The sequence below is a fragment of the Toxorhynchites rutilus genome, chromosome 2 (genome assembly GCF_029784135.1).
Source record: "Toxorhynchites rutilus septentrionalis strain SRP chromosome 2, ASM2978413v1, whole genome shotgun sequence".
In the NCBI taxonomy this organism is placed as follows: Eukaryota; Metazoa; Arthropoda; class Insecta; order Diptera; family Culicidae; genus Toxorhynchites; species Toxorhynchites rutilus.
Window position 1 is genome coordinate 285,705,117 of NC_073745.1, and position 26,210 is coordinate 285,731,326.

Genomic DNA, 26,210 nt, shown 5'->3' on the forward strand with positions numbered 1-26,210 from the left:
CTGAACTGAGAAGCGGAATCGCACCTGTCGTATTCTCCAGACCTGGGCCCAGCAGGTGCTGCGCTGTACTTCGCCAAATATAAAGATGCCAAATACAATGATGATCTGAGGCACGATTTTTTAGTCCATTCTAGAGAAACATTTTCTAGTTTCACAAAATGCATACAAATACAAGAACAATCGCCGCTTGGAGCTATATACTGTAACGATTTCGTCATCGTCTTAATTTTTGAGTTCATGTTGGGGGAACATATTCCGGTTTGCACAAAAAAAAAACCATACAAGTTACCAATAGAATCTTTCGCAACAATTTTAATCGTGATGTGGGAGGAATGCGAGCGTTGGGTAAAAACAATGCAAGCGACAAACTTTGGATTTGTAGCCAGTCAACGACATGCATCAACCGTTGCCCAATTGCGACTGAGATTAAATTTTAGGTAGGTTCCAAATTTAAAATTTTCTGTGGTATCAATAGTTTGCTTCCAAAGTAGTTTTTGAGCTATTTATACAAGTTTTTAGATTGATAAGGAACCAGCATATAACTCGTCGACCTTGTAACTTTCAAATGCAGTGATCATCATACCAGTTCGTTCAGCCGGCAAGGTGGTATTAACGCTCAAACCCTTGCATCTCCAACGTAACGCTCTCGTTCTCGCAACTTTGAACTCAGTACAAAAATGAGTCCTACGTCAAAACAATGCAACTACTGCTGGAATATGTTCATCGAATAGTTTCCTGAAATGTTTGTAAATTTATCGTAGTTTATGAATGGTGGTAACAGTACGTATGGAGTAAATATTTCTGAGGCTGCAAATCATTCCTATACAACTCTTGAAGAGATTGATTAGTTTGATGAATAGATAGATTTTTAAATGCGGGTTTTACAAAATAGTACCGAAAGCGTTATTTAAGGAATTGTCGGATCTATTATATAAATTCGAAAAATATGTTTGTTAGAACACTCTACAGAGCTAAAGTGTCAGGAAATAACTCTAAATTGAGCTCTTTTGGCACTAGTCGTACTGCGACTTTTCTCATGTCCAAAACATCAACCAAAATATGACGGACGGTTTGGTGAGCGTCTTTGAATGGTTTATACCCTTCATATACCCGTGTTTTCGACTTAGTTGGGTTACCAAATGTATTCTGCAACATTTTCAACGTTACGACACAAAAAAATTGGTTTGCAACATAAAATTTCACACAATATCCAATAGAACTATTCATATCAAAAATCGCCCAGCAAAAAATACCTTGTTTTCAATAACACTTTAGAATAACTAAATGACAGATCGCTCTCAAAATTGACATTAAGACTACTGACAGTAGTATCGACTTAAAATATAAAAAAATTAAAATTCAATTGCCGGTAGGGTAACAGGGTAGGGTAGGGTGATTTGGACCAACCGCTTTATCTCAAAAAAGTACAGCTCAACTTGGATTTTTTATAATGTCATCTCCTTTTATTGTGGAACCGTATGTACCTAACGTAAAAAAAACTTTGGTAAAATTAGACAGATGGAAGGTAACGGTAACATGAACACAACAAGCACTTTGATTGTCAAAAAATGTGAGTTTTTCGATCGTGGTTTTAACGTTTTTCTTGCTGATTAAACAAACTTTAAAAATGTTGATTCCCACGAAAAACTACCCTATGCAAAATATCAGTTCAATCGGACTTCATTTACTAATGTCGCACGTCTGTCAAAGTATTCAAAAAAAAATCGAGATGACAATAGATTTCGACGTTTCATTAAATTTGAAGACATTTGGCATCAGAATTTTTTTTAAAACCCCGGTTTCCTTTAATTCTCCCTTGGGTGATTTTTCGGTTTTCAAAAAACTCAAACTTTGACGGCTGTGCGACACTAAAAATGAAGTCCGATTGAGCTGATATTTTACATAGAGTAGTTTTTCGTGTGAATAAACATTTTTAATGAAGTCCCGTTTGAAAAATCGAATGTCACTTTTTGCTCATACATTCATAGGCACTCTAATGTACCTCCTGTGAATGATCAATTCTTCGTGAAGATGGTTCCCGATGATCAAACATTGTTGATATTAATTACGACCTGATCAGCGATAAATAATCATAAGTTTTTCTCAACCATTTTCATATTATAATATATTCTTTATATATTATAAAATCATATTATTTAATTTTCATTCTGCCAAATTGAACTGAGTGCATGCGTACCAAAACTAAAAGTCATTTATTTCTATATTTATGTGCTATTTTGGAGATATTTAAAATCTCAGTGCTTTGTACACATTCTGTTTGTAACCCGTGAACGATAATATAATAGATTTAATCAGCCGCCGTGAATTAGTAGGAGCCCAAACTTCAAATTGAAATATCTCAAAATAATGTTTTTGGCGCATGGTTCGTTTTGGCAGAACCCGACCAACTTCTGTATTAAACTGCTAGCGCTCAGGTTTTTTCAGGAGCTAATTTATTGGTCATTGATTTCGCTTCATTCCCCAATATCAGTGGAATAGCAGAACAATACAATGTGAATAATACAATAACAAAAATAATTTCTTAGCAACTTTAAACCAACGAGATACAGATCACTGCAGCTATCCAGTGGAAAAATGAAGAATTCTTTTTTCACAATACAGTAGAGCCCCGATTATCCGTGGCATAGGGTGGCAGGATCACCGTGTATAACGAGAATCGTGGATAACATAATAAAAGACTAAAATGATGCAAACACAAAAACTATAGTTCAGCATGAAAACTATACAAAACTATTATATCCACCAGTGGTTAAAAAAACTGAAAGCCATAACCAAAACAAAACAACAAGAGCCTGCCACTTACTTTCCGTCGGATTCTGGAAAGGCCTATGGAATTCCGATGTGCAAAAAGCCCGCCAATAAATTTTAATGTTTGCATTATAGGACATATTGTTCTTTCCTTGTTATTGGCGCTTGTATTAGAATTGGTTTCTTTGGGAATACAAATTTTAATTTGTTTTGGAATTCGTGTCCGTCGATCATACGCTTGCGAATAATCGCTGCTCTACTGTTTTACAATGGCTTGCGTTGCATTTGAAAGCAGTGCCGTCTATGGGCAAAACTGAGATATTTTACTATTATACTCATCGTTCCTGGCGAATATAGGCGAATTCAGAACAATATATACAACTAAATACTTCGAGCCCAAGCCCGTATGCTCGCATCTTCCTCTTTACCCCGTCCATAAGGTTCTGTACAACGTCAGGCTGTAGTTTTTTTTTTTAACAGAAATCCATTTTCTCTTGAAGTCCGCCTCCGATTTGACAACTTTTGGGTTCTTCCGGAGGGCCTGCTTCATAATCGCCCAATATTTCTCTATTGGGCGAAGCTCCGGCGCGTTGGGCGGGTTCATTTCCTTTGGCATGAAGGTGACCCCGTTGGCTCCGTACCACTCCAACACGTCCTTTGAATAGTGGCACGAAGCGAGATCCGGCCAGAAGATGGTCGGGCCCTCGTGCTGCTTCAATAGTGGTAGTAAGCGCTTCTGTAGGCACTCCTTAAGGTAAACCTGCCCGTTTACCGTGCCGGTCATCACGAAGGGGGCGCTCCGCTTTCCGCAAGAGCAGATCGCTTGTCACACCATGTACTTTTTGGCAAACTTGGATAGTTTCTGCTTGCGAATCTCCTCCGGAACGCTGAATTTGTCCTCTGCGGAGAAGAACAACAGGCCCGGCATCTGACGAAAGTCCGCTTTGACGTAGGTTTCATCGTCCATTACCAGGCAATGCGGCTTCGTCAGCATTTCGGTGTACAGCTTCCGGGCTCGCGTCTTCCCCACCATGTTTTGCCTTTCGTCGCGGTTAGGAGCCTTCTGAACCTTGTATGTACGCAGGCCCTCCCGCTGCTTGGTCCGCTGGACGAATGAACTTGACAAATTCAGCTTATTGGCGACATCCCGGACCGAACTTCTCGGATCACGTCTAAACTGCTTAACTACGCACTTGTGATCTTTTTCATTGACGGAGCATCCATTTTTGCCGTTCTTCACCTTCCGGTCGATGGTTAGGTTCTCGAAGTATCGTTTTAGTACTCTGCTGACCGTGGATTGGACGATTCCCAGCATCTTACCGATGTCCCGATGTGACAACTCCGGATTCTCGAAAAAAGTGCGCAGGATTAATTCACGACGCTCTTTTTCGTTCGACGACATTTTTCCAAATTTACGAAAAATTTACAGTGAAGCATGGCCAACGTGATCTATACACTCTTATCTGATTATAAGCGAAAGCTGAAGATATAATTCTTAAAAATTAAATTTCTACAGCGTTTTTTCCGTGATGCAATTTGATGTGACACACCCTTGGGTGTGTCACATCAAATTGCATCACGGAAAAAACGCTGTAGAAATTCGCCCAGTAGACCGATCCTTTTGAAAATTTTAGACAGTAAAATAAAAACTATTAAACAACTTTTGGCATTTTCTTTTTATTCATACTTCATACATACATACATACCTTCCTCTTTACCCCGTCCATAAGGTTCTGTACAACGTCAGGTTGTAGTTTTTTTTGAACAGAAATCCATTTTCTCTTGAAGTCCGCCTCCGATTTGACAACTTTTGGGTTCTTCCGGAGGGCCTGCTTCATAATCGCCCAATATTTCTCTATTGGGCGAAGCTCCGGCGCGTTGGGCGGGTTCATTTCCTTTGGCACGAAGGTGACCCCGTTGGCTTCGTACCACTCCAACACGTCCTTTGAATAGTGGCACGAAGCGAGATCCGGCCAGAAGATGGTCGGGCCCTCGTGCTGCTTCAATAGTGGTAGTAAGCGCTTCTGTAGGCACTCCTTAAGGTAAACCTGCCCGTTTACCGTGCCGGTCATCACGAAGGGGGCGCTCCGCTTTCCACAAGAGCAGATCGCTTGCCACACCATGTACTTTTTGGCAAACTTGGATAGTTTTTGCTTGCGAATCTCCTCCGGAACGCTGAATTTGTCCTCTGCGGAGAAGAACAACAGGCCCGGCAGCTGACGAAAGTCCGCTTTGACGTAGGTTTCGTCGTCCATTAACAGGCAATGCGGCTTCGTCAGCATTTCGGTGTACAGCTTCCGGGCTCGCGTCTTCCCCACCATGTTTTGCCTTTCGTCGCGGTTAGGAGCCTTCTGAACCTTGTATGTACGCAGGTCCTCCCGCTGCTTGGTCCGCTGGACGAATGAACTTGACAAATTCAGCTTATTGGCGACATCCCGGACCGAACTTCTCGGATCACGTCTAAACTGCTTAACTACGCGCTTGTGATCTTTTTTACTGACGTAGCATCCATTTTTGCAGTTCTTCACCTTCCGGTCGATGGTTAGGTTCTCGAAGTATCGTTTTAGTACTCTGCTGACCATGGATTGGACGATTCCCAGCATCTTACCGATGTCCCGATGTGACAACTCCGGATTCTCGAAATGAGTGCACAGGATTAATTCACGACGCTCTTTTTCGTTCGACGACATTTTTCCAAAAAAAAAAAAAAATACGAAAAATTGACAGTGAAGCATGGCCAACGTGAACTATACACTCTTATCCAGTGTCTTAGAATATCAACAAATATTCACGAGTAATGAATATGATTTTATTTCAGTGTAAATGACTTTTTTTTCAGCTCGAAACGCATTGCCCTCATTATATCGATGACAATCACAAACGAGTTCACTTTGTTCATATCGCTGATGCATGAACAAATTTGCTATAATGAATGAATGCGGCATTGAGTGGGGTTCATAACTTCGCTGTTATTTATACTTTGAATATCAAAAGCAACAAATTGATATTTCTCACATTCGAAACGATATTCGTTCTGGCATTGATTTTGAGCCAAAATTCAAAAATAAAATAAAATTAGTCAGGCTGTATCATTTAGAGAACAGAGCTCAATGAAACGATCTTTGCAAGAAATCGAGCAGGATTTTGTTTGGCGAGACGGTAACAACGGCATCGCGAACGATCCCTAAGCACCGTATTGCAATTGAATAACAATTGCTCCTAGACTCGATGGTCAAATGGATTACAACACATCATAATCTTCTTGTTGCCTGCGTTGATTTTGAAGGACTTAAGCATCAGTACAATCCGACCTAGATAAAATCCAGCTGCACACAGCTGCCTCTGGTTAAAAGTAAACAACAGCTAATATTCATTTGGCTAAAATGAAATTCTGTTCTGGCATTCTGAATAATCAAGATGAAAATGACATTGGGTGGAAAAATAAACATCAAAACATATTGATGAACAAAAGTTCATTTGCTCATATTCAATGGTTGCTTGGATCTGTCATTTTGATTTTCGTTTGGAGTATATAGGTTTTCGATGCAACCTAGCCCGAAAATATAAGCTTTTGAGCTGAACGAAGATGATTTTTTTCAACACTGCTCTTATCTGATTATAAGCGAAAGCTGAAGATATAATTCCTAAAAATTAAATTTCTACAGTGTTTTTCCAATTTGATGTGACACACCCTTTATGAATAAAAAGAAAATGCCAAAAGTTGTTTAATAGTTTTTATTTTACTGTCTAAAATTTTCAAAAGGATCGGTCTACTGGGCGAATTTCTACAGCATTTTTTCCGTGATGCAATTTGATGTGACACACCCATTATTTTATAGTTTGTAAAACGAAACGGGTTTGTAAAACATAACGAGGTATGTTCAAAGTGCCTGAACATCATCAGTTTTATCATCAACAATCAGAGGAGTATGAGAGGTTATTTACCCCGCGCTGATTTAATCAAGTGCAATTGGCACGCAATACCGCGATCTGTCCGAAGACAGTCCACAAAGGTAACCGTAATCTGTTTGAACTTGCCGTGTGCAACTGCCACGATAGGAATTGCAAATTGGTATTTGATCATCTGAATCTACATATTTCTATGCATCAGCAGTGAGCATACGATGCCAGCTGATTGCATTACTTTTGCAACCATTGGGAAACAATCTCTCTGTTCTCGCACGAACCTCTCTTTTTAAACTCCTCAGAAACTAGTTACTAATGAGAGCCATTTAAAAGATGTTTTATGAGGGATAACGGTAGTCCACAACAATTGAATCTAAACATGGAAGAGCAGTTTTTATTGAATCGTTGAATCATCCAAATTGAATAATTTTGAATAGTATCACAAAAAACATTTTTTTTCCCAAATTCATCAAAGCATTTTCATTGTGACAAACCGGGTTAAGCTATATGTTGTGATCTTTAACATCTTGCTGGAGGAACACACTTTCCTTGGTTGTTGCGAACGTAGTTTGAATCACAAAAGCACCCTTCAACGCAGAGAGCTGGACAAACTGTGGGTGGTCCATTTCTGTTGGCACATGTTACAGGACATGGCGTGCCGCAGGTTTTGTAAACTTCATTTCTGCCACATTGTCCCGATGCTGCAAGAACAGATTCCATATTCAATATATAGATAGGTATATTTGTATTTCTGTATTTTCCTACCTGCATCCGAAACAAAAAAGATCACGCTTAAAAATGTCAGAAAAATTAAAAACTTCATCTTCACTGTTCTGCTGTAGAGATAATAAACATTCACCGCCAGTGGAGGGTCTTTTATATGTCGAAAGATTGTCGGGTTGCTCGACATGTGTCAACACAATATAATAGTACATACATGATTTGCATATGAAAACATGGTCATCCATTTCAGCCATGGATGATCAGAGATCTGTTCAAATGGCACTACGTTTCAAAGAGGAACTTTGCCTCCTCAACGAAACATAACTTGCTTTGTTTTATAGTACATCTCTCCGAGATTGCTCGTTACCAAATAACATTCCTTCATACTGTGAATTTGTAAGTTCAATGGTACGCATGTACTAATGTAAGTTGGAAGAATTTGCTGTGTCGGGAGAATCCCCGAAAAAAATCCCCTCTGCTCATCATTAGGACATGGGATCCACCCGATGAACAAATTTGTTGTTGGTTGTAATACAAGAGTTTACTTCTATGAACCTAATGCAGCGCTCAAGAGCCAAGCTGATTAGCTAAGATTGAACAAAAAATACTGTAGTCTGAATCAAAATAGTAAATATCACATTTGATGATAATCATAATCGGGTTAAACACATAGAACCGTCATATCAGAATGAACTAAATTCAACATTTTAAGACGGCTCGTAAATGCTGTTCATTGGAACGTTTTGTTCGAAGCTACTGCAGCGATGTTGTATGGAAATGATATTGGCATCTGTTTCTGAAATAAATACTATTTAATCGTCGCAGAATTGCTCCATTCGATTTTGAACTTACAGCAGACAAAGAGAATCTAGTTAGATGATTCGATCACTCTATTTTCGTATTCATGTATTCTATACTGCCGTTCTACGCATAGTTGTCCCATGTTCCAAAATCAGCAACTGAGAAAAACGCATCCAAAGTTTTCTAGCATATTTGTCCATCAGTAGCTTTAAGCATTTCGGTTTAGCAATATACTGGGTTTTTATAAGCAGAAAACTATTGTCTAAAGAAATGTGAAAAGATCCCCTCATTTGAATCGATCAATCTTGCATTCACACCAACTATATGGAAGATCTACACTACGATACCCATAAAATCGATTTACTGGAACAACCAGTTTGCAATCCCGATGTGAATGCAGTGGTGAATACCTGGAAAAATCTTATCAGACGACTTACGCGGATAGTAAGCAACACAACAATATTGGTGAGCCTAAATCGGCCAAATCGGCCATCGAATAATATATTTTGGAGGACTTGGTTTCATTTGTACCCAACAGGATTCTCCAGGTTATTGAACGTGTCGGGAAGCCAACTAACTATTTACATTCAAAACATATTCATAACATTGCAAATTGGATCGATTATTGGAGTAAGTGCGGCTATAGAAAGTAGCCAATGAATTTCATGAAGTTGTCATTAAACGCATTAAAACACAAACTATTATCATTCTTCTTTCCAAATTAATCTTTTTTAAAAATGTCTAATAGCAAGAAGTTCAACTTTAAATATTATATGTTATAAAATGACGGTTAAAATATGTGCTCGACTATAAAAAGTGGTTGTAGTGTATTTGAAAAGCAAGGGCGTCTTCATCGCATTACAACTAGGGCGAAAATAGTTTTCACAGAAGGGAAGAATATCAAGAAAGGTTTCCGTTGGGCCAATTGAATGTTCAATAACCGCGGTTATGCTAGAAAGATGTGACCAACTCGATATTTTTAGCTGTAGAATCCGATTGGAATCATCACATACACTTGGTGTCGAACGGCTTGGTGGTGCGGCTGAAAAGTATAGATCTAATCGAAACACGACAGCTGCCGATGAAAAGATTTACTCTGACAATCTCAAACTTAGAAAATCATATGTTGATCGAAGGCCGCAGTAAAACAAAATATCTTCAAAAAAGCAACAAATTGTGTTTAATGGAATCATAAATTTCTGTTCATCATAAAACTTCTCAAACCTGGTAAAACCGAATATTAGCCGAATATGCCATCTTTGGCCTAGCATTTGTTCCGGTCTCGAATCGACCAATTGATTGCATCATTTGTAAACATTCAATATTGTCACTGTTGCTTTCAAAACTTTTGAAACTTCGAACTAACACCCCGGTAGGTAGGTAATCCTACGTCAAAATTAATAAAAAATCATTTTAGACTTAAAAATGAGCGTTGTTTACATCAGCTGGCCGCAAATCCATTCAATTACTCATGAGTACGAGTAAAACAAAGAAAGAATGAGTCGTCTCATCGAATTAGCTTTAGTGAATTATCACCAATGAGAAATTCATCATGAATCATGGATGCTGGATTTATTATTTTCATAGTAGTTATATATACCACGAATAAGTGTATCAGATGAAGTTTTTTTCGTTTTTGGTCAGCAGTTCATCGCAGTTTATGCTTCATTCAGGCTTCTTTTGTTTTCGACGAGTCCGAAAATCCATTCCCCTTCATTCCGCGTGGCGAATGACGTGAGATGGAGATAGTCAACTCATTGACTATAGTTTGTCACAAAGTGAGATTTGAAGTCGTGTCATCATATCAACTCGGGTATCAAATCGAGCCAGAACGAATTGAGAATAAAGCGAGGAGCTTTACTATCTCACGTTACTCGTGCGCAGAATGAATAGGGTTATTTCTTTAGCATGTAAACAACAGGACGCAGCCAAAATTATGTTGAATACTCCACGTAATGCCAATAGTTCGTTAGTGTATTCATAATTATTGGAACATAATTATTACAAAGTCGAGTCGGTCCCGTCAAATGCACGGCAAAATAGAGAGGCGCATGTCCTTCGAGCTATGAAGATGTGGCTTTGTCATCGATGTTTTTGACGACAGCGTGACTCCATGTTTTCTATCTTTGAATTGGCGTAATGTATTCAATTTTTAAACCCAGTAACACGCTTTATTTTTGTCGTTTCGGTTGCAATTCGTATGTAACCAACTTCATTCGCATTACTCTTTAATGATACAGAATAACGGGTATTTAATAGGGACGCTACAAAAGTAGACCAATAGGGACAGCATACGACGTCATATTTTATCCCGCTATCTTGATATTTCTCTTCAATAAGGTTTGCCATTTCATAATGGAAAGATATAGGATCCAACAACGAGTCGAGATTATTAAAATTTACTACCGAAATCCGGAATCAATGGCCTCAACTTGAGGAGCGCTACGTCCAATTTATGGTCGCCATAATCGTCTTGCCCGATCAGCAATGGAGCATCTAGTGGAAAAATTTGAATCCACAGGAACAGTACAAAATGTTTCCGTGCCAGTGAGACAAAGAAGTGCCCGTAGTGTCGAGAATATTGCTGCCGCTAGCGCATCAATTGAGGAAGACCCAAATCAGTTTCTCGAACGTTGTTCTCAAGCATTGGGCATCTCTGAGACGTCGTTGTGGCGAATTTTGCGAAAAGATTTTGGCCTACATCCTTACAAGATCAAAATGACGCAAGAACTGAAGCCGCTTGACCACCAGAAGCGTCGTATGTTCGTGAATTGAGCTGAGCATCATCTTGAAAATGATCCGGATTTTCATCGAAAAATTATCTTCAACGATGAGGCTCACTTCTGGCTTAATGGCTTCGTCAATGAGCAAAATATGCGTTATTGATCAGGCAGCAATCCACACGTACTCCATGAGTCACCATTGCATCCCGGAAAAATTACGGTTTGGTGCGGTTTATAGTCCGGCGGCGTCATTGGGCTTCCAGAGTTCATGACGAGTCACTATAGACATGTGTGATCTGATGGAACACAACTACTCTTCTGATAGCCAATTCTGGACGTTACTGGTCAATCGCTGGCTTCAAAATAAGTGTATTGCAATAAAAAAGTAAAAAATTAAATATTAATAAAATTATTAAAATTTGCGCGTATTTAGCTGTTACAGTATTGGCACCATAAACACCATTCACAATTTCTGTGATTTGGCCTGCATTTTCTCCTTTTTAAAAGGAAAGTGTAAAATGTATCGAATTTTCTCTTCGTTTCTTCCATTTTAACATCCTGTAACTCACAACTCAAAAAAACAACAATACATTTTTTTGTGTGAAATGTCACCTTTACAACGAGCATAAACTTGAAATGATCGCGAGAAATGATACGCGAGATATTGATCACTAAACCAGCTACCGAGAAAATAATGGATTACTTTTTTTTTCAACCTCAAATAACTGACATCGATAGTGGTGGCTAATTATTGTCGTTTTTGAAGTTTTTGTCTAAAAAGCTTCTATTTGCATAACTGATATAAAATTGCTTTAGGCCTAATATTATATTTATTTGCTGTAGTTTTCATTTGGAGTGAACGTTTTACCGTTTGATTTTTTTCCTGAGACCAAAACATGTACTAATCAGAAAAAATCAGATCTGAACAATATACATCGTATCCAAGCTGTAATTCTTCGATAAATAATCAAATTTGTATGGAGTCTCGAAGTTTGAAATTTAAAAATAAAGGCTAAAATATATATTATATATATATATTAATAATTAACTAATATAATATATATTAGGTGCCTCCATTATTGTTATGCATCGAATTTGGGGGTGATTCGAACCGATTTGTTCCACTTCATAATCGCTTTCTATAGACAACCCGCTGTTCATCCGAAATGATGACTCGCTTCGTCGAAGTATCCTTTCTTGAAATTTGAGAAACAAATCGATGAGATCAATGAGACAGAGAAAGTTTCCTTTTGTGAGAGCAAGAAATGTCGAGTTTACCAAACAAATTGTAAAAATCAATATATTTTATTTCGCTCAATTAGCATTCTAAAAGTCGTTGCAAATCTTCAATATTAAAACCATAAAAACAAGATTTTGCAATTTTGGCATTGTGTCAATACACTTCCACCAAACAAATCGCGCACTTATTTTTCGCCAATTTGGCGTTTTTACAACTTTGTTTAAAAAACAACAACAAATCTGAAGTTGCTGCTTTCAAGTGTCCACACAAATCAAACAACTATTTCACAAACAGGATTTTCCATCATATAGTTTGTGGCTTTAATGTGGCTCCGAGAAAATCAGGCAGTCACTACAAAGTTTCCTAGTTGAAAAAAAAAAGGAATTTGTATTCTTGGGTTTTAGGAACTAAGAATAAACAAACCGTAGCATCCGTGACTGAATGGTTAGCGTCACACATATTAAACCGACGGTTCAGGCTCGATTTCTGTTACTACAGGGGGATTTCTGTCGAATAAATTTCCTCCGACTTGCACTGTGGTCACGTGTATTCATCAGCTCGCCATTCAGAGTACATTTAAGGCATATTTTTTAGCATAGAAATTTAGCACGACGCAAATGATACTACGTTAAAAGGCGAAGTTCCTTTAGAAACGTTAGTGCCATTGAGGGAACAAAATAACAAACAAGTCGGGACTCGGTTTTTGACATGTAAATATATGAATTTGAAAATTGCTTTAACGCCGAAAAATAAACAGATATGTGTGCGTCACAGATCAGCAAACATAAGTGACTACTTCACGATTCACACCTTATACAAATGAAGCATGCAGTACACCATCCCAAACTGCCCAAAGTTCAATAGCACCAAAATGGTGCCGTGAACAAGTTTCTTCTTGTAATTTAACAAATTATGTACCACCCATAATAACCATCAGTGTCAATTATGCGGCTACCGGCCGCCTATCGTTGGCCATTTTTTTACCTTTTGTGCCCGTCTGTCACTCATTCCTGTTCCATATGCTCTTTTTTATGCTTTTCTTGTTCTCGTTCCAGAGCAGCAATGTGGCGGCGGAGCGGATGCCAGCTCAACGACCTCCTCCAAGACGTTCGTGGCCTGCAAGGTGTGCGGTGATAAGGCCTCCGGCTATCATTATGGGGTGACATCGTGCGAAGGCTGCAAGGGATTCTTTCGGCGCAGCATCCAGAAGCAGATCGAGTACCGCTGCCTGCGCGATGGCAAATGCCTGGTGATACGGCTCAACAGAAACCGTTGTCAGTATTGTCGCTTCAAGAAGTGTCTCGCTGTCGGGATGAGCAGGGATTGTAAGTAGCTACTAACATCTCTATTAGCATTTTGTTTTCCTCATAGCCGCGATCTTCATAGCCTTTGATCATCAGGTTGCAATCTGAATCAATGCAAATTAGACTTCCGACGCACGAAGCGAATTCCGAACTACATATGAAGTAATTTTGCGACAAACAGACGAACGGCCCTACCTCCGATTCGCGAGCATATCAGCGCAAGATCACAAACAGTAACTCAAAACTTGATTCTTTCTTTGTGATTTCTTCGTTTTAGCAGTTGATTCCAGCGCCGCAGCAAAATTGCATGCAGCTCTCGTCAAGTACAGTTAAACTTTCAGTTTTAATCTGGAGCCGCGTGAGATGATCAGGAGTTCCTCGTTCTGTTTTCGTCTTGAACATTAGCGCGTTCGGGACTGGGATTCAGATTAACGGCCTCTCCTTTAACATTTCGCTTCGGGTTTCGATACGTTTGAGAGAGAGGAGGATTGGGTAGGAATCATGTTCGCATGAGGGGGTGTTGGGCTTGTGGCATTTCGTGGTCTGCATGTTCCGGGTTGTATGTGATTCGAACTTTCGAGCGAGGGTTATTTGCGATATTTGTTGCATTCACATTTTGTTCCAGTTCAGAGAAAAAATGCAGAGAATCTCCTCGAGAAATTTCAGAAGTCATTCAAAAACAACTCTGATAGTAGTTGAATCGTCGTCTTTGAATATGTTAACTTTAATGTGCCTCACGAATATTTTTATTTATCTTTTCTGACTTTCAGCACATTTTGGCTGGTTCGTCACTTTTGCCATCCATTTTTGGAAGAATGTCAGGAGTGAGAATTGAACTCGTGACCTTCAGCGTGAGAGGTATAGATGTTACCACTACGCCAGATCGCCTCCTATCCTCACGAACATCTTAAAGCCGATATCATTCATGCGATGTGCATTTTGCCTGATTTTTATGCGATCCGTATAGAAAATAACAATAGTAAACGATTATAGCATGCAACGGTAATTTATTTCATTGTTAAAAAAATTGTAAGGGGTTCTATCTAGGACACGACCGCATTTTTGACGTAGAACTACGCAATTATATTATGTAATCCACTTGATAACTTTTTAGTTTTTTTTACAACTTTACAATTTTACAATTTAAAACTGGTAGGCCAGGCCTGGTAAATTGATAGAAAATCATATGGATATCGCTACCAGACGGTATCTGAAATGAGGATTTTCGCAGGCTTCTCAGTTTAAAAGTACCTTTTAGGGAAACACAGTCCAGTCTGCACAACGACAAGCGAGTACAAAAGTACTCAAAACCAAAAAAAATACTTGCAAAGCGGATTTCCCCAGGCACATTAATTTTGAAGTCCGTGTTAGGGAAACACAGCTCGGCGGGAACAAAAATACCCCCGACTTGCACGAGATGGGCAAACCGTTCATGAACTGTTCAAAAGAACTAATTCACCAAAAAGAGTGAACGAACGGTCGTTCTTTTCTACTGGGCAACAGTTCATATGAACTGTATACCCAGTTCAGAACGAACTGACCGCTGACTGAACTGTGTATACAGTTCAGTTCAGAACGAACCGTGTACGGTGAACGATGAACTGTGTATGCAGTTCAGATCGAATTGTGTACGATGACCGCTGGCGGAACTGTATATACAGTTCAGAACGAACTGACCGCTGGCTGAACTGTGCATACAGTTCAGAACGAACTGTGTGGGGTGATCGATGTATAAGAGGAAAGAAAACGAACGAGTGATAGATGAATGGTGTTGCAAGGTGAATGGTCTTCAAATTAACGAAGGGAAACAAACGATAGCCCCATGAAACAACAAAAATAAGATGTCTGTATTGTAATTTTGATAATAAAACGCAGCATTTCAGGATATGATGATTTTTGAATTGTTTGATTATTGATCAAACAAAATTATAATTTCATATTTTTAAGTTGAGAGTTGAGTTGAGTTAACATTTCAGATGATATGTAAATCGACCTCCACAAGAAAATACAGTCGAAAACGAAATGTTCCAAACAGTCTTGTTAAACAGTAAATGAATATTCGGGTCGCTGATATGAAACATTTTTTCTATCATATCATATTGTGCTCCATAACTTTGAGATAGGCGTTCGTGTTTTGGTATAGTTTTACTATAGCAGCTATTGCCAAACATCGCAAGAAGAGCATACAAAGCTAGTTTGTGCTGAGAAAAGTAAATCACGGTTCGAACTAAATCAAAATTTCAAAATCAATATTTGATTTGAGATATTTGTCACAAAATTCGGAGAATAACTATTTGCTAATAAATAGCATTTTATGAATGAACAGAACAGTCTTACATAACATCCCACACTTTTTTATACTTGCTTTGACATATCCCTCTACTGTGAAAAAGAGTGAGTGAACTGCTCATAAGAACTAGTTCTCCTAAGTGAACGGTTGGTCAGTGAACTGTTCATTGAAGTGAACCGTTTTGCCCACCTCTAATTTCCACGGATATATCGATTTTGAAGTCTGTGTTGGGGAACCCGTAATTCGGGCCAATCAAAACTTGGCAGTTACGGCGTTTAGATAACGCTTGACATTTTATAGTTGTTCAATTGTTCATCTCATGAAAAATGACATTTTATTAATTGTGATAGACGCGTTGAAATATTTCTTATAAATTGGTGCAAACATCTTTCCGATCTATTAGGAAATGTTCGAGTTATAAGCATTCGAGATACGGGTAGGGTTAGCACACAAATCGACAGAACAAATGTATGCGAAAAAGAAATTCATCCAGTTTTCATGAATTTAAACCATTTAGACATTAGCGAACTGTAATGTATAGCTTATTAAACAAAAAAATTAAACTAAAATTAAACAGAGAATTCGATTGGTATGCAAATCATAAGAATTCGTTCACAGTGAAAATAGTTATTAACGTTTACTTTATTTCATGTAAACGTGACCTGTTTTCTGATTTGGCACCCTTCCTGAAAATTCCCTAAGATTTTCCAAAGCGACTTTCACATAAGTATCATCGATACTTAGAGGCGAATGAACTGCAAAGTTTAAAGCCTCTTAAAAACAAAGAAGAAGAAGAAGTATCATCGATCAGATATTTAACGCCATCTAAAAAGATCTCTTCGATAATGTTTATGTTGGCATAACATTTTCATCTCATCGGCTAATACATTTTCTGAATAAGCAACTGGTGAATTTTCTAGAAGTAATGAATATGAAACTGACAGTGCTCCCGTGGTCGAGTGGTTGGCGTTGAATAAATACTAAAATAAGCTGCTACAATAATCGCCGTTCGCATTTCTCGCCTTCAATTCGTATGAAACATAATTTCACTGCTTTTGGATGTATCCTGCGGCTTTGAGTCGTTTAGAAATACCTTGTCTAGTCATTCCCAATAATTCTGCAAGCTCTATTTCTGTTTGACATGAATCTTGATTATGTAGGGGAAGTGGGGGTAAAACTGACATGTGAGGAAGAACTTCAATTATATCTTTGGAAACTCATGTTTCCCAAAACATTGATGCAGTTTCTTTACAATTCAATATACTGTTTTCTACCTAATTGGCCAAATATTTTACAAAAAAGTGTTTTTCAATGTTTTTACTGAAATTAAAACAGACCGAAAAGTACAACATTTTTTCGATGCGGGTAATATGGACATATAGTGGGGGTAATATGGACAGATTTGTAATACATGAATCGTAGGGGTTTATCAATCGTGAGAGACATAATTTCATTCAACTAAGGTCTGAACTCATCACGAATGTCCGTTAAATGATGAAAAAATCGAATTAATCTACCTAGAACTGATATCGTGCTTTTCAGCAGTATAAACGGAGAGACCCTCAACTATTTTGCTTTTGGTTCCAGCCAGCTTCTAAACATTCCACATTTGGCGATTTTATTTCCATTTATAGACGCAATGCATTCCTTAGGAATAGATTAAACAGTCTTTTCACTCCCGCAACTGTCCGTTTTACCCCACCAGTACAATTATTTTAATAATTTAAATTTTACACTCAAAAATGAATTTTCTTTTCCGTACATACCTTATATCGCTTCTCTGTTAACTCACAAACAGCAATATAACCATTAGCGAATTAAATTTTGATATTAAACCACTCAAAATGCTTAATATCGAAGCAGCTAAAATTACATCCACACGCGGAAACATGTATGATTTTCGGTTTTTGTTTCCCTTTTCCACTTTTGATCAGTATTCATTGCCATAGAGTGACTTAAATATCATAGAATAAGATGTAGAAGGTGTTCTCATCAACAGAAATCTGAAATTCAAAATGTAACTATACAAATCAACCACCTGTCCATATTACCCCCACTGTCCGTATTACCCGCGGTTCCCCTAATGTCTATAATTTAGATTTTTTTTGGTTAACCAGGAAACTTTTTGTATTTAATACTAATATCAACCTTTTTCAATCGTCCAAACCATTCTTTACAAAATCTATCCGATGGTGTGAAGTCACCATAAACTTTCACAAATATTCGATGCACTGCAGGTTTCTTCATTTTCTTCTTTTTTCTAATGAAAACAGAGAACCAAAACTTCACACAAATAGTGCTTATTTGCAACAAAACTCGACATTTTCCATGCAGTAAAAATTGAACTTGTTGTGCAAAACTCAAAGACTTGTAAACAAAATTTGGTAGACAGATGTCGACACTTCTCGATTCAGCACTTTGAGCCATCTCGTGGAAACGGAACGTGAATATTCTATCCACAACGTCAGACAACTTTAGAAATATCGATTGGAAAGTTGTAAATGACGGTAAAACAGGGACAGTTGGGGTTTTTGTACCCCTCGGGTCGTTCAAAGGTGAACTAATTCCACGCAAGCCAGGAGTTTGCTGTCCGCTGCAGTCGATTTTTTAGGCAAGCTAGAACACCGAAGGGACTTGTCCTTGAATTTTGGAAGTGATTAGCTATGTATCCTCGCCAACTGAGTCCCCGAACATCTCAGAAACTGACAGCGAAGTGATGACATTGTTTGTGGTGAATAATTGCTGTTGTTGAGCCAGCGGGGAAGCGTTCTTCAAAGTTTCCCGAAAGATCGATATTTAGAAGATCGATCCTTTTCTCTCCGATTTTCGATTTTTTGGATCGATTCTCTGTACTCAAAAAAAAAAAAACGCTTTCAATCTTTTTTTTCGATCTTTTTGATCAGTTTTTCAGTGAACATTGATTTTCAGTAATTCAATTTAATTATTTAATTAAACTATTCCATGACGGTACAAGCTATCCAAGCTCCTAAAAAAAAATTTCTGAGCTTTGATTTGTTTGTGACATTCATGGTGAGAATCAAAATAAAATACATTTGATGTTTACAGAAATATGAAATCTTTATTCCATGTTTAAAGAAAAGACAACACTTATGTAGAATAATTGAATAAATTGGAAATTTATTTTTCAAACATCGATTCAGTAAACATCGATTCTCTGATATCGATTTAATCAGTGAATCCCTATGCCGTTTAGAAATTCGATCCGTCAAGATGGATCTTTCAGGGCTTTACCATTTGGTTTGAGCCCGAAAAAAACAACCCATGAACCAATGCATTGTCCTGATAAACCTTGACCCGGGAAGCGGAGACAACGATAAAATCAAGACGATAATAATAGACGCTAAATATATGATTCCACACTCTCTTCTTTACGAGTTGATATAATAATACGATAGTTACCATCACTTTTAAAACAAGTGAGAAAAATCAATTTTACAAAAAACACCAGGAAAGACAACTCTTTTTTCTCGGAATTACCCAAATGTAACTTTTACCAGAATAAAGAAGGAAAAATTCCGGCAAATCAGATTATGAGTTTCGTCGAATTGTCCTGTTGATAAATAACATTAAATCGAAACAACATGAGAGAGCTATATAATACGAAGTAAAATGATAATTTGTAATGAGAGAATTTGAAATGATGCTGGAGACTCCGCTGTGTCATTTTTAGAAATTTATGTGGGCACAATTAACTTGCCGTCTTCTTTTCTTTCCGTATTGCCCTTTAAGGTTAAGAAATAATTTAGGAATGAAAACGGGCTATGGAAAATTTCGAAAATTAGGCAGGTAATTGCAACATAAAAATAATAAAATATGAATGCCTTGAAAATGTGGAAAGAATTGGTAAGAAAAAAAGGGCAATTACGTATTAACGCCACTGCAGAGCAATTATTATTATGAAGTTATTTTGTCGTAATGAAATTTATTCTGAGGTTAACATGTCCCCATCTGACGAGGATAAGGAAGCGAGGCAGCCCAAAGCCGCCGTCGGAAGCGGCGGTGATGGTGATGATGTTGCCCCCGGATGACGATACCAAAAATTTAATATTTTATACAATGTTTTCATTTCAAACCTGAGATGTTCTTTCGTGCTCATTTTTTTCGGTCTGAATATTTTGAATTTGACAAACGTAAATTTCTTAATTCAATAATTACAGATTCCAACGCATTATCATTCTTTTTGTTGTCTTTTTAACAGATTGTAATATTTCATATTATGAAATTTATTACTACGGCTTGAATTTGACGTGTATGGGCTACGTGAAAGCCAATCTTTCATACAAAATTGATAATTTAGTTAATATAAAAGTGCAACAATATACCTTTTTCATAACTTTGGACAATATAAAATACAACGCCGCTCTCTCTTGTTTTCGTTCTACCTACGAAATATACGAGATTTTTAATACCAGGTAATGTATGAATGTGATCATATTAATAACGCTTATCAGGATTAAATATAAAAATACCTCCTAAACAATTACAGCAGTAAATAGTACATTTGGGTAAATGTTACTTTCGGGTAAATGTTGCTTTCGAATAAATGTTGAATTCGAGTAAATGTTACATTCGGGTATACGTTGCATTCTGGTAAATTTCGCATTCGGGTGAATATTCGTTCGGGTGAATGTCTTTCGGGTAGCAGTCGTTCGAATAACTGTCTTTCGGGTAAATGTTACACAATCCCGGAGATATGTTAGGAACAAGATAAGGGCCATAGATTCCTGAACACAAAACAACACATAACTCTTCATTTGGAGTATCAAACTATATGGTTTCTCAAGATTAACTTATTTGTAATGATTTCTAGTCTATATGACCTCATTGACGTGTAACCGTTGGTTACAATATTGTTAATTTTTTTCTAATAAATTGTTGTTGTTTTAAAAGTATTGTCACCTTTTTGTAAATTTTTTTTAGTAGGGAATATATTTTGTTAAGTAGGGAAGTAATTGCAATGTGTATGTAATTTGTTTGTAAAACCGGGCGAAAATGGTGGCGTGTCGATATGGCAGGACACAGCTAGGATTGCGAGAGAGAGTCAGCGACACGAGGCACAAAATGGACGCTGTACCACGAAAAATTACGATGAGAAGGCTCGAGGAAGGATCCGCCATGGAAAACGGGTTTTTTTGGGATTCAGGCGTGGTGTGTGACGGACGTTCGTCCAAGAGTTCGGTCGAAGAGTTTGGACATAGTTTCCTCGGCGAACTCCCGGTTGACCGGCACACCATTCGGCCTAGTGGACCACCACTACGCCTAACCGAAAAGGACCAGCGAGCACCCTCTGGTCAGGTTGACCATAAACGTTAAGGAGAGCCCCCTCTCGGCAGTGCCACTCCGGTATCGTCCTGGGCCTGTCGATTGCCGTCAAGGAGGGAAGACGCCAAGCAACGATCAACTGTCCACGTGTCAACCTGCCGTGGACACTGGCGCAGCAGTACAATCAACCACAGTCGTGTCCGCCATCCGCCTCTCTCTCTCCACCGTAGAACAACCAAGGCAAGCCAGAATCGTCAGCAAATAAAACATAAGTTGTTTATAAAGAAGGTGAGAGTATTGTCTTTTTATTTGATCGCGAAGCCCCTCCAATTACCCAGTAGTAAGCCGACCCTGAGGCCCAGTTCGAGGGGTCTCTTGCTACTGAGCTTTTTCCGGGAAGACACAGTAAATAGTCTCAGACGTAACCCGGATATGTTCCGGATCGGGTTTTCGAGGGAAGTGACAATTTTTTCACCAGAGCAAATCCCATTATGCGACATATCGAACTTCATGGTTTGTCAGAACTAGCTCGTTTGTGATCATTTCGAGGGTTTTTTGGGCCACATTAAAATAACCTGGACGGTGTCCGGATGACCTGCAGCTCAAACTTTAGATCGAGATATGAGAAAGGTACGACAACATTTTTAGGTGCATTAAATCAGATTTGGTACCCTCAAACCTTTGAATTAACATTTATATTAATTCAGTAAATTTGTATACATTTTCGTGTATATTACACTAAATAAAAGAATAGGTTGATCAATTTGACCCAAAACGTATATTTTGAAATTTTCCGCTAATATTTTCCAAACTAACCTTTTTAGGGTCTTCGTAGCCTAATTGGTTGCGTGTCCGCTACTAAGCGAACAATCATGAGCTCATCACTCGTTGCCCTCAACTGACCATCTTTGTGTGTTATTCTAGCTACTACGTCCTCGTAACAATTATCATGTGTCGGTAATCCCAGTCCCTTACCGCTCACATTACGGACTGCTGCATCGGTAATTGATGCTATTATAACACAACAATGGAAGCCGCATATCGACAGTTCCGCTGCGTTTATAGCCCAACTGTGAACATTCAAACAATAGGAGTATTCTTACGCCGAAAAAGGCGACTATCGTTAGAATAGGAATACTCTTACGCCTAGATGGCTACTGTGTAATAGATAAAAATGTGTATCGATAAGTTATGAATACTTTTACGCCAAAAATGGCTACTATGTAATATACAACATGAGAAAAAATTGTACACGCTAAATTCGGCCTGTTAAATGAGCCTAATAAAAAAAAACCTTTTGAGGAAATTTTTCAACAAAACATCTCATAACGATTTGTGACCTTGGCACCAGTACTGGTTTCAAAATAATTGGGTATAGATTAAACACCACATTTCGGGAATATTTACATTTTTTTGAATTCGTCCCCGGTATTATGAATGTTCAAAACTTCTCATTGTTCATTGTTTTTATGATATTATTTAAGGAACGTTGTTCTACAGCACCCAAGCTTGTGTTGTTTAATTCCAAATTAAATCGACAAATAACAATATTATATTTATATATTTGAAATATCTAAAATATGTTTTAAATCACATTATGATATAATCCCAAAGTTGCTGTGGGAATACCTTAGCTTAGCAATAATTTGTTTGTATTGATTAAATTCTTGATTGAATGAAACAATTTCCGAATTCAATATATTTTTTTTGTGGGTAAAAAGATTGAACAAATGCCATGTATGGTCAATTCATGAATTGTGATAGATTATGTTCTTCGTTACAAGTAAACTTAATGACAGTCCTTTTATGTTTGGTATGATGCCTAGGACAAAATAAGTGAACGGAAGAATTATCAAACGATTATTTTATTCTACATTTCCCTCTGAAGTTTGCATCTCTCAAGTGTACGTGCTTCTCGAACCGTGAATTTGCATGAAACTTGAAAGTTCATTCGGCTCTAGTGTATGCACGATTTTCCCAGGTTCCTAAGTTTAGAAGACCGTGTTATGGAAACATATTCTAGTCTGCACAAAGGCAAGCGAGTACAAAAGTATTCGCAGTTTGCATTTATTTTTTGAAGCCGATTTTTTTGAAGCCCCCCCCCCTATATTCCGGTTAGACATAGTCCCACGTCAAAATAAAAAAAAAATTAAAAATACATGTATAAATTTAAAAAAAAATAAAATTAAAAAAGAGAATAAATTAGAAATGTTTTATCAAATATCTCGAGAATGGCTGCATGTGGAAGGAGATTGATAATGAGATTTTTGACATAGGACTACGTCTTTCATTTCTGTACCGGGGTGTAAGTTCAAAGTTCCCGAAAACGGACGCAAAATCTAGGCACCTGGAGAAACCATCATAGCGAATACATGCAAGCTGTGATTTCTTTTGCTCGCTTGCATTAGTGTTTGGGAAACCATAGCGGACACACGCAAGGCGTGAATACTTTTACTCGCATCAGTTTCTGTTCTGCTTTCGCATGGAACAGTCATGAAAATTTTTTTGCGTGTGAATGCGTCCGAGCGAATATTCGCACCCATTCACGCATTCGGCCTGGTGTTCCCGTGATGCAATCCAATAGCATCAGTTTCTGTTCTGCTTTCGCATGGAGCAGTCATGAAAAATTGTTTGCGTGTGAATGCGTCCGAGCGAAGGAATATTCGCACCCATTTACGCATTCGACTTGGTGTTCTTGTGATGCAATCCAATAGCATATGAAAAATTGCCACACACATCACATCACGATAAAAACGAAATGAGTTTTATGCAAGGTTATAAGACTTTATTTCGTTTTCACCGTTAAATGGCGCCCTCAGTTTCTATTCTGCGCATGGAGTGATCATGAATAATCTCGTGTTATTCTCACGAAAACGAAAGTGAATCATGTATCATGTAACATCTTCAGTTGCTTTACAATGCCACTCGAATTCCATCGGTTCGTTTAGGGACCATCAACAAGCTCGAAAGAGTTGAATTTTATGTTAATAACAATTCCATACTCACTAACCAGAAAAACTTTCAGCAATATTTCAAAATATTCATTCATTCATGCATTAAACATTGATTCAGATGCAATTTCAAATAAATTATTACCCAGCCAACGGTAGTCCTACGTCTTCCTTGCGGTTATATCATAGATATAACCCACTTCTTGTTTTTTTAAATTTTAAATCACATCAGGATTCATAATTTGTAGCTAAAAATGATTGTTAACATACAAAAGTTCGAAAATTCATAAAAGTTCGACAAAAATAGTTTCACCATCTTGCACTAATTTTTTTTAATTTTCTAAATGACTTCTATTTTAAATGAAAAAAAATTAAAAATAATAAAAATACATATTTTAGATATTGCAAATTAAAGTTTTTTTTTGTAAATAAAAAAAGAGTGCTTATTTTTTTTCTCGGCGTATATTTTTTTTCACATTTTAACATCAATACTCTATAACTCTTTCAAAGACACTACTTCGTTACGACTCATAGTTTTTGAGATATAAATTATCAAATATTTCTCTTACTAAAATCGATACGCCCTTTTCAAAAGTTAAACTTGAGTCAAAAACATTCCAAATGCTGTGGAAAATTCATATTTCCTCCAACCCAAACGGAATACAAACTTTCATTCGTATTGAAAATTCATGTTTTCAAAATCTGAATATTTATTAATCTGGAATTTCTCATAAGCGTCAGGTTATCATTAAATATTGACACGTATCGTTTAAATGATCTAAAAAAACAAGAAGTGGGTTATATATGTGGTATAACCGCAAGGGTGACGTAGGACTATCGTTGATTTAGTGATCATTTGTTTTTAGTTGCATATGAATTCTGTATGAATGAATAAATGAATATTTGGGGGACTTCGAAAACGAGAACGTTACGTTGGAGCCACAATATTCAGCAAAAGAAGCAATCACACAAAAGTTGTATAGTACTTAACACATTGCTTGTATTGTGATATGATTTGTATTCCATTTCTAATAAACAAAATATCTGTTGCATCAAATCAGTCTACATAATTTTTGCGTTCGCTAATCCTTTCTCACAACACCTATTTCTCGTTTGAGAAATTGTTGAGTAAACAACGTTTGCCAGTGCGCGTAATGCGGGAATTCCTTCTTAAGATTCATTGCACCTCTAATAAATTGCCGAAAGACGTGGTCTTACGTTGATCGCACTTGATTGAAAATCACAAAACGAAATGTATTTGGTCACAGTATTATATGGATAGAAAACATTAGAATAAACTCTTTTGCTTGAATGTAATTTTCAATTCCAAGGGGAACTGGCAGATTATTTTTCAGCAACGATGACATCTTTCCGGAATCTTCTCGATGCTGAATGGCAACCAAACGAAAAGAGTTCCGCTCGTGTATGTGTGTGTGTGGCGGCTATTCCGATGTCTCAAGCGGAACCGTTTTTCGATGCTAATATTCTTCTTGGTCGCCTTTTCAGTGGCATCACTGTCCAGGCTCTTGGTGACACCGTTCATCAGCGCTTTCATGATGAACGAAGTTAGCTTCACCACACAGCGACAACATGCTCCATGCTCGCTATACAACTAAAGGGTGTGTCACATCAAATTGCATCACGGAAAAAACGTTGTAGAAATTCGCCCAGTAGACCGATCCTTTTGAAAATTTTAGACAGTAAAATAAAAACTATTAAACAACTTTTGGCATTTTCTTTTTATTCATACTTCGAGCCCAAGCCCGTATGCTCGCACCTTCCTTTTTACCCCGTCCATAAGGTTCTGTACAACTTCAGGTTGTAGTTTTTTTTAACAGAAATTCATTTTCTCTTGAAGTCCGCCTCCGATTTGACAACTTTTGGGTTGGCTCCGGCGCGTTGGGCGGGTTCATTTCCTTTGGCACGAAGGTGACCCCGTTGGCTTCGTACCACTCCAACACGTCCTTTGAATAGTAGCACGAAGCGAGATCCGGCCAAAAGATGGTCGGGCCCTCGTGCTGCTTCAAAAGTGGTAGTAAACGCTTCTGTAGGCACTCCTTAAGGTAAACCTGCTCGTTTACCGTGCCGGTCATCACGAAGGGGGCGCTCCGCTTTCCGCAAGAGCAGATCGCTTGCCACACCATGTACTTTTTGACAAACTTGGATAGTTTCTGCTTGCGAATCTCCTCCGGAACGCTGAATTTGTCCTCTGCGGAGAAG

General features: G+C 37.9%; 1 protein-coding gene across 2 annotated transcripts in view; it reads left to right on the forward strand.

Annotated features, from left to right (window-relative positions):
* LOC129769120 (ecdysone-induced protein 78C) overlaps positions 1-26,210 on the forward strand; it is a 101,766-nt gene that overhangs the window by 49,435 nt on the left and 26,121 nt on the right. For both annotated transcript variants that reach the window (XM_055771166.1, XM_055771165.1), the window contains one exon: positions 13,218-13,487. In XM_055771166.1, coding sequence (XP_055627141.1) covers positions 13,218-13,487 — 270 coding nt within the window. The remainder of the gene's footprint in view (positions 1-13,217; positions 13,488-26,210) is intronic.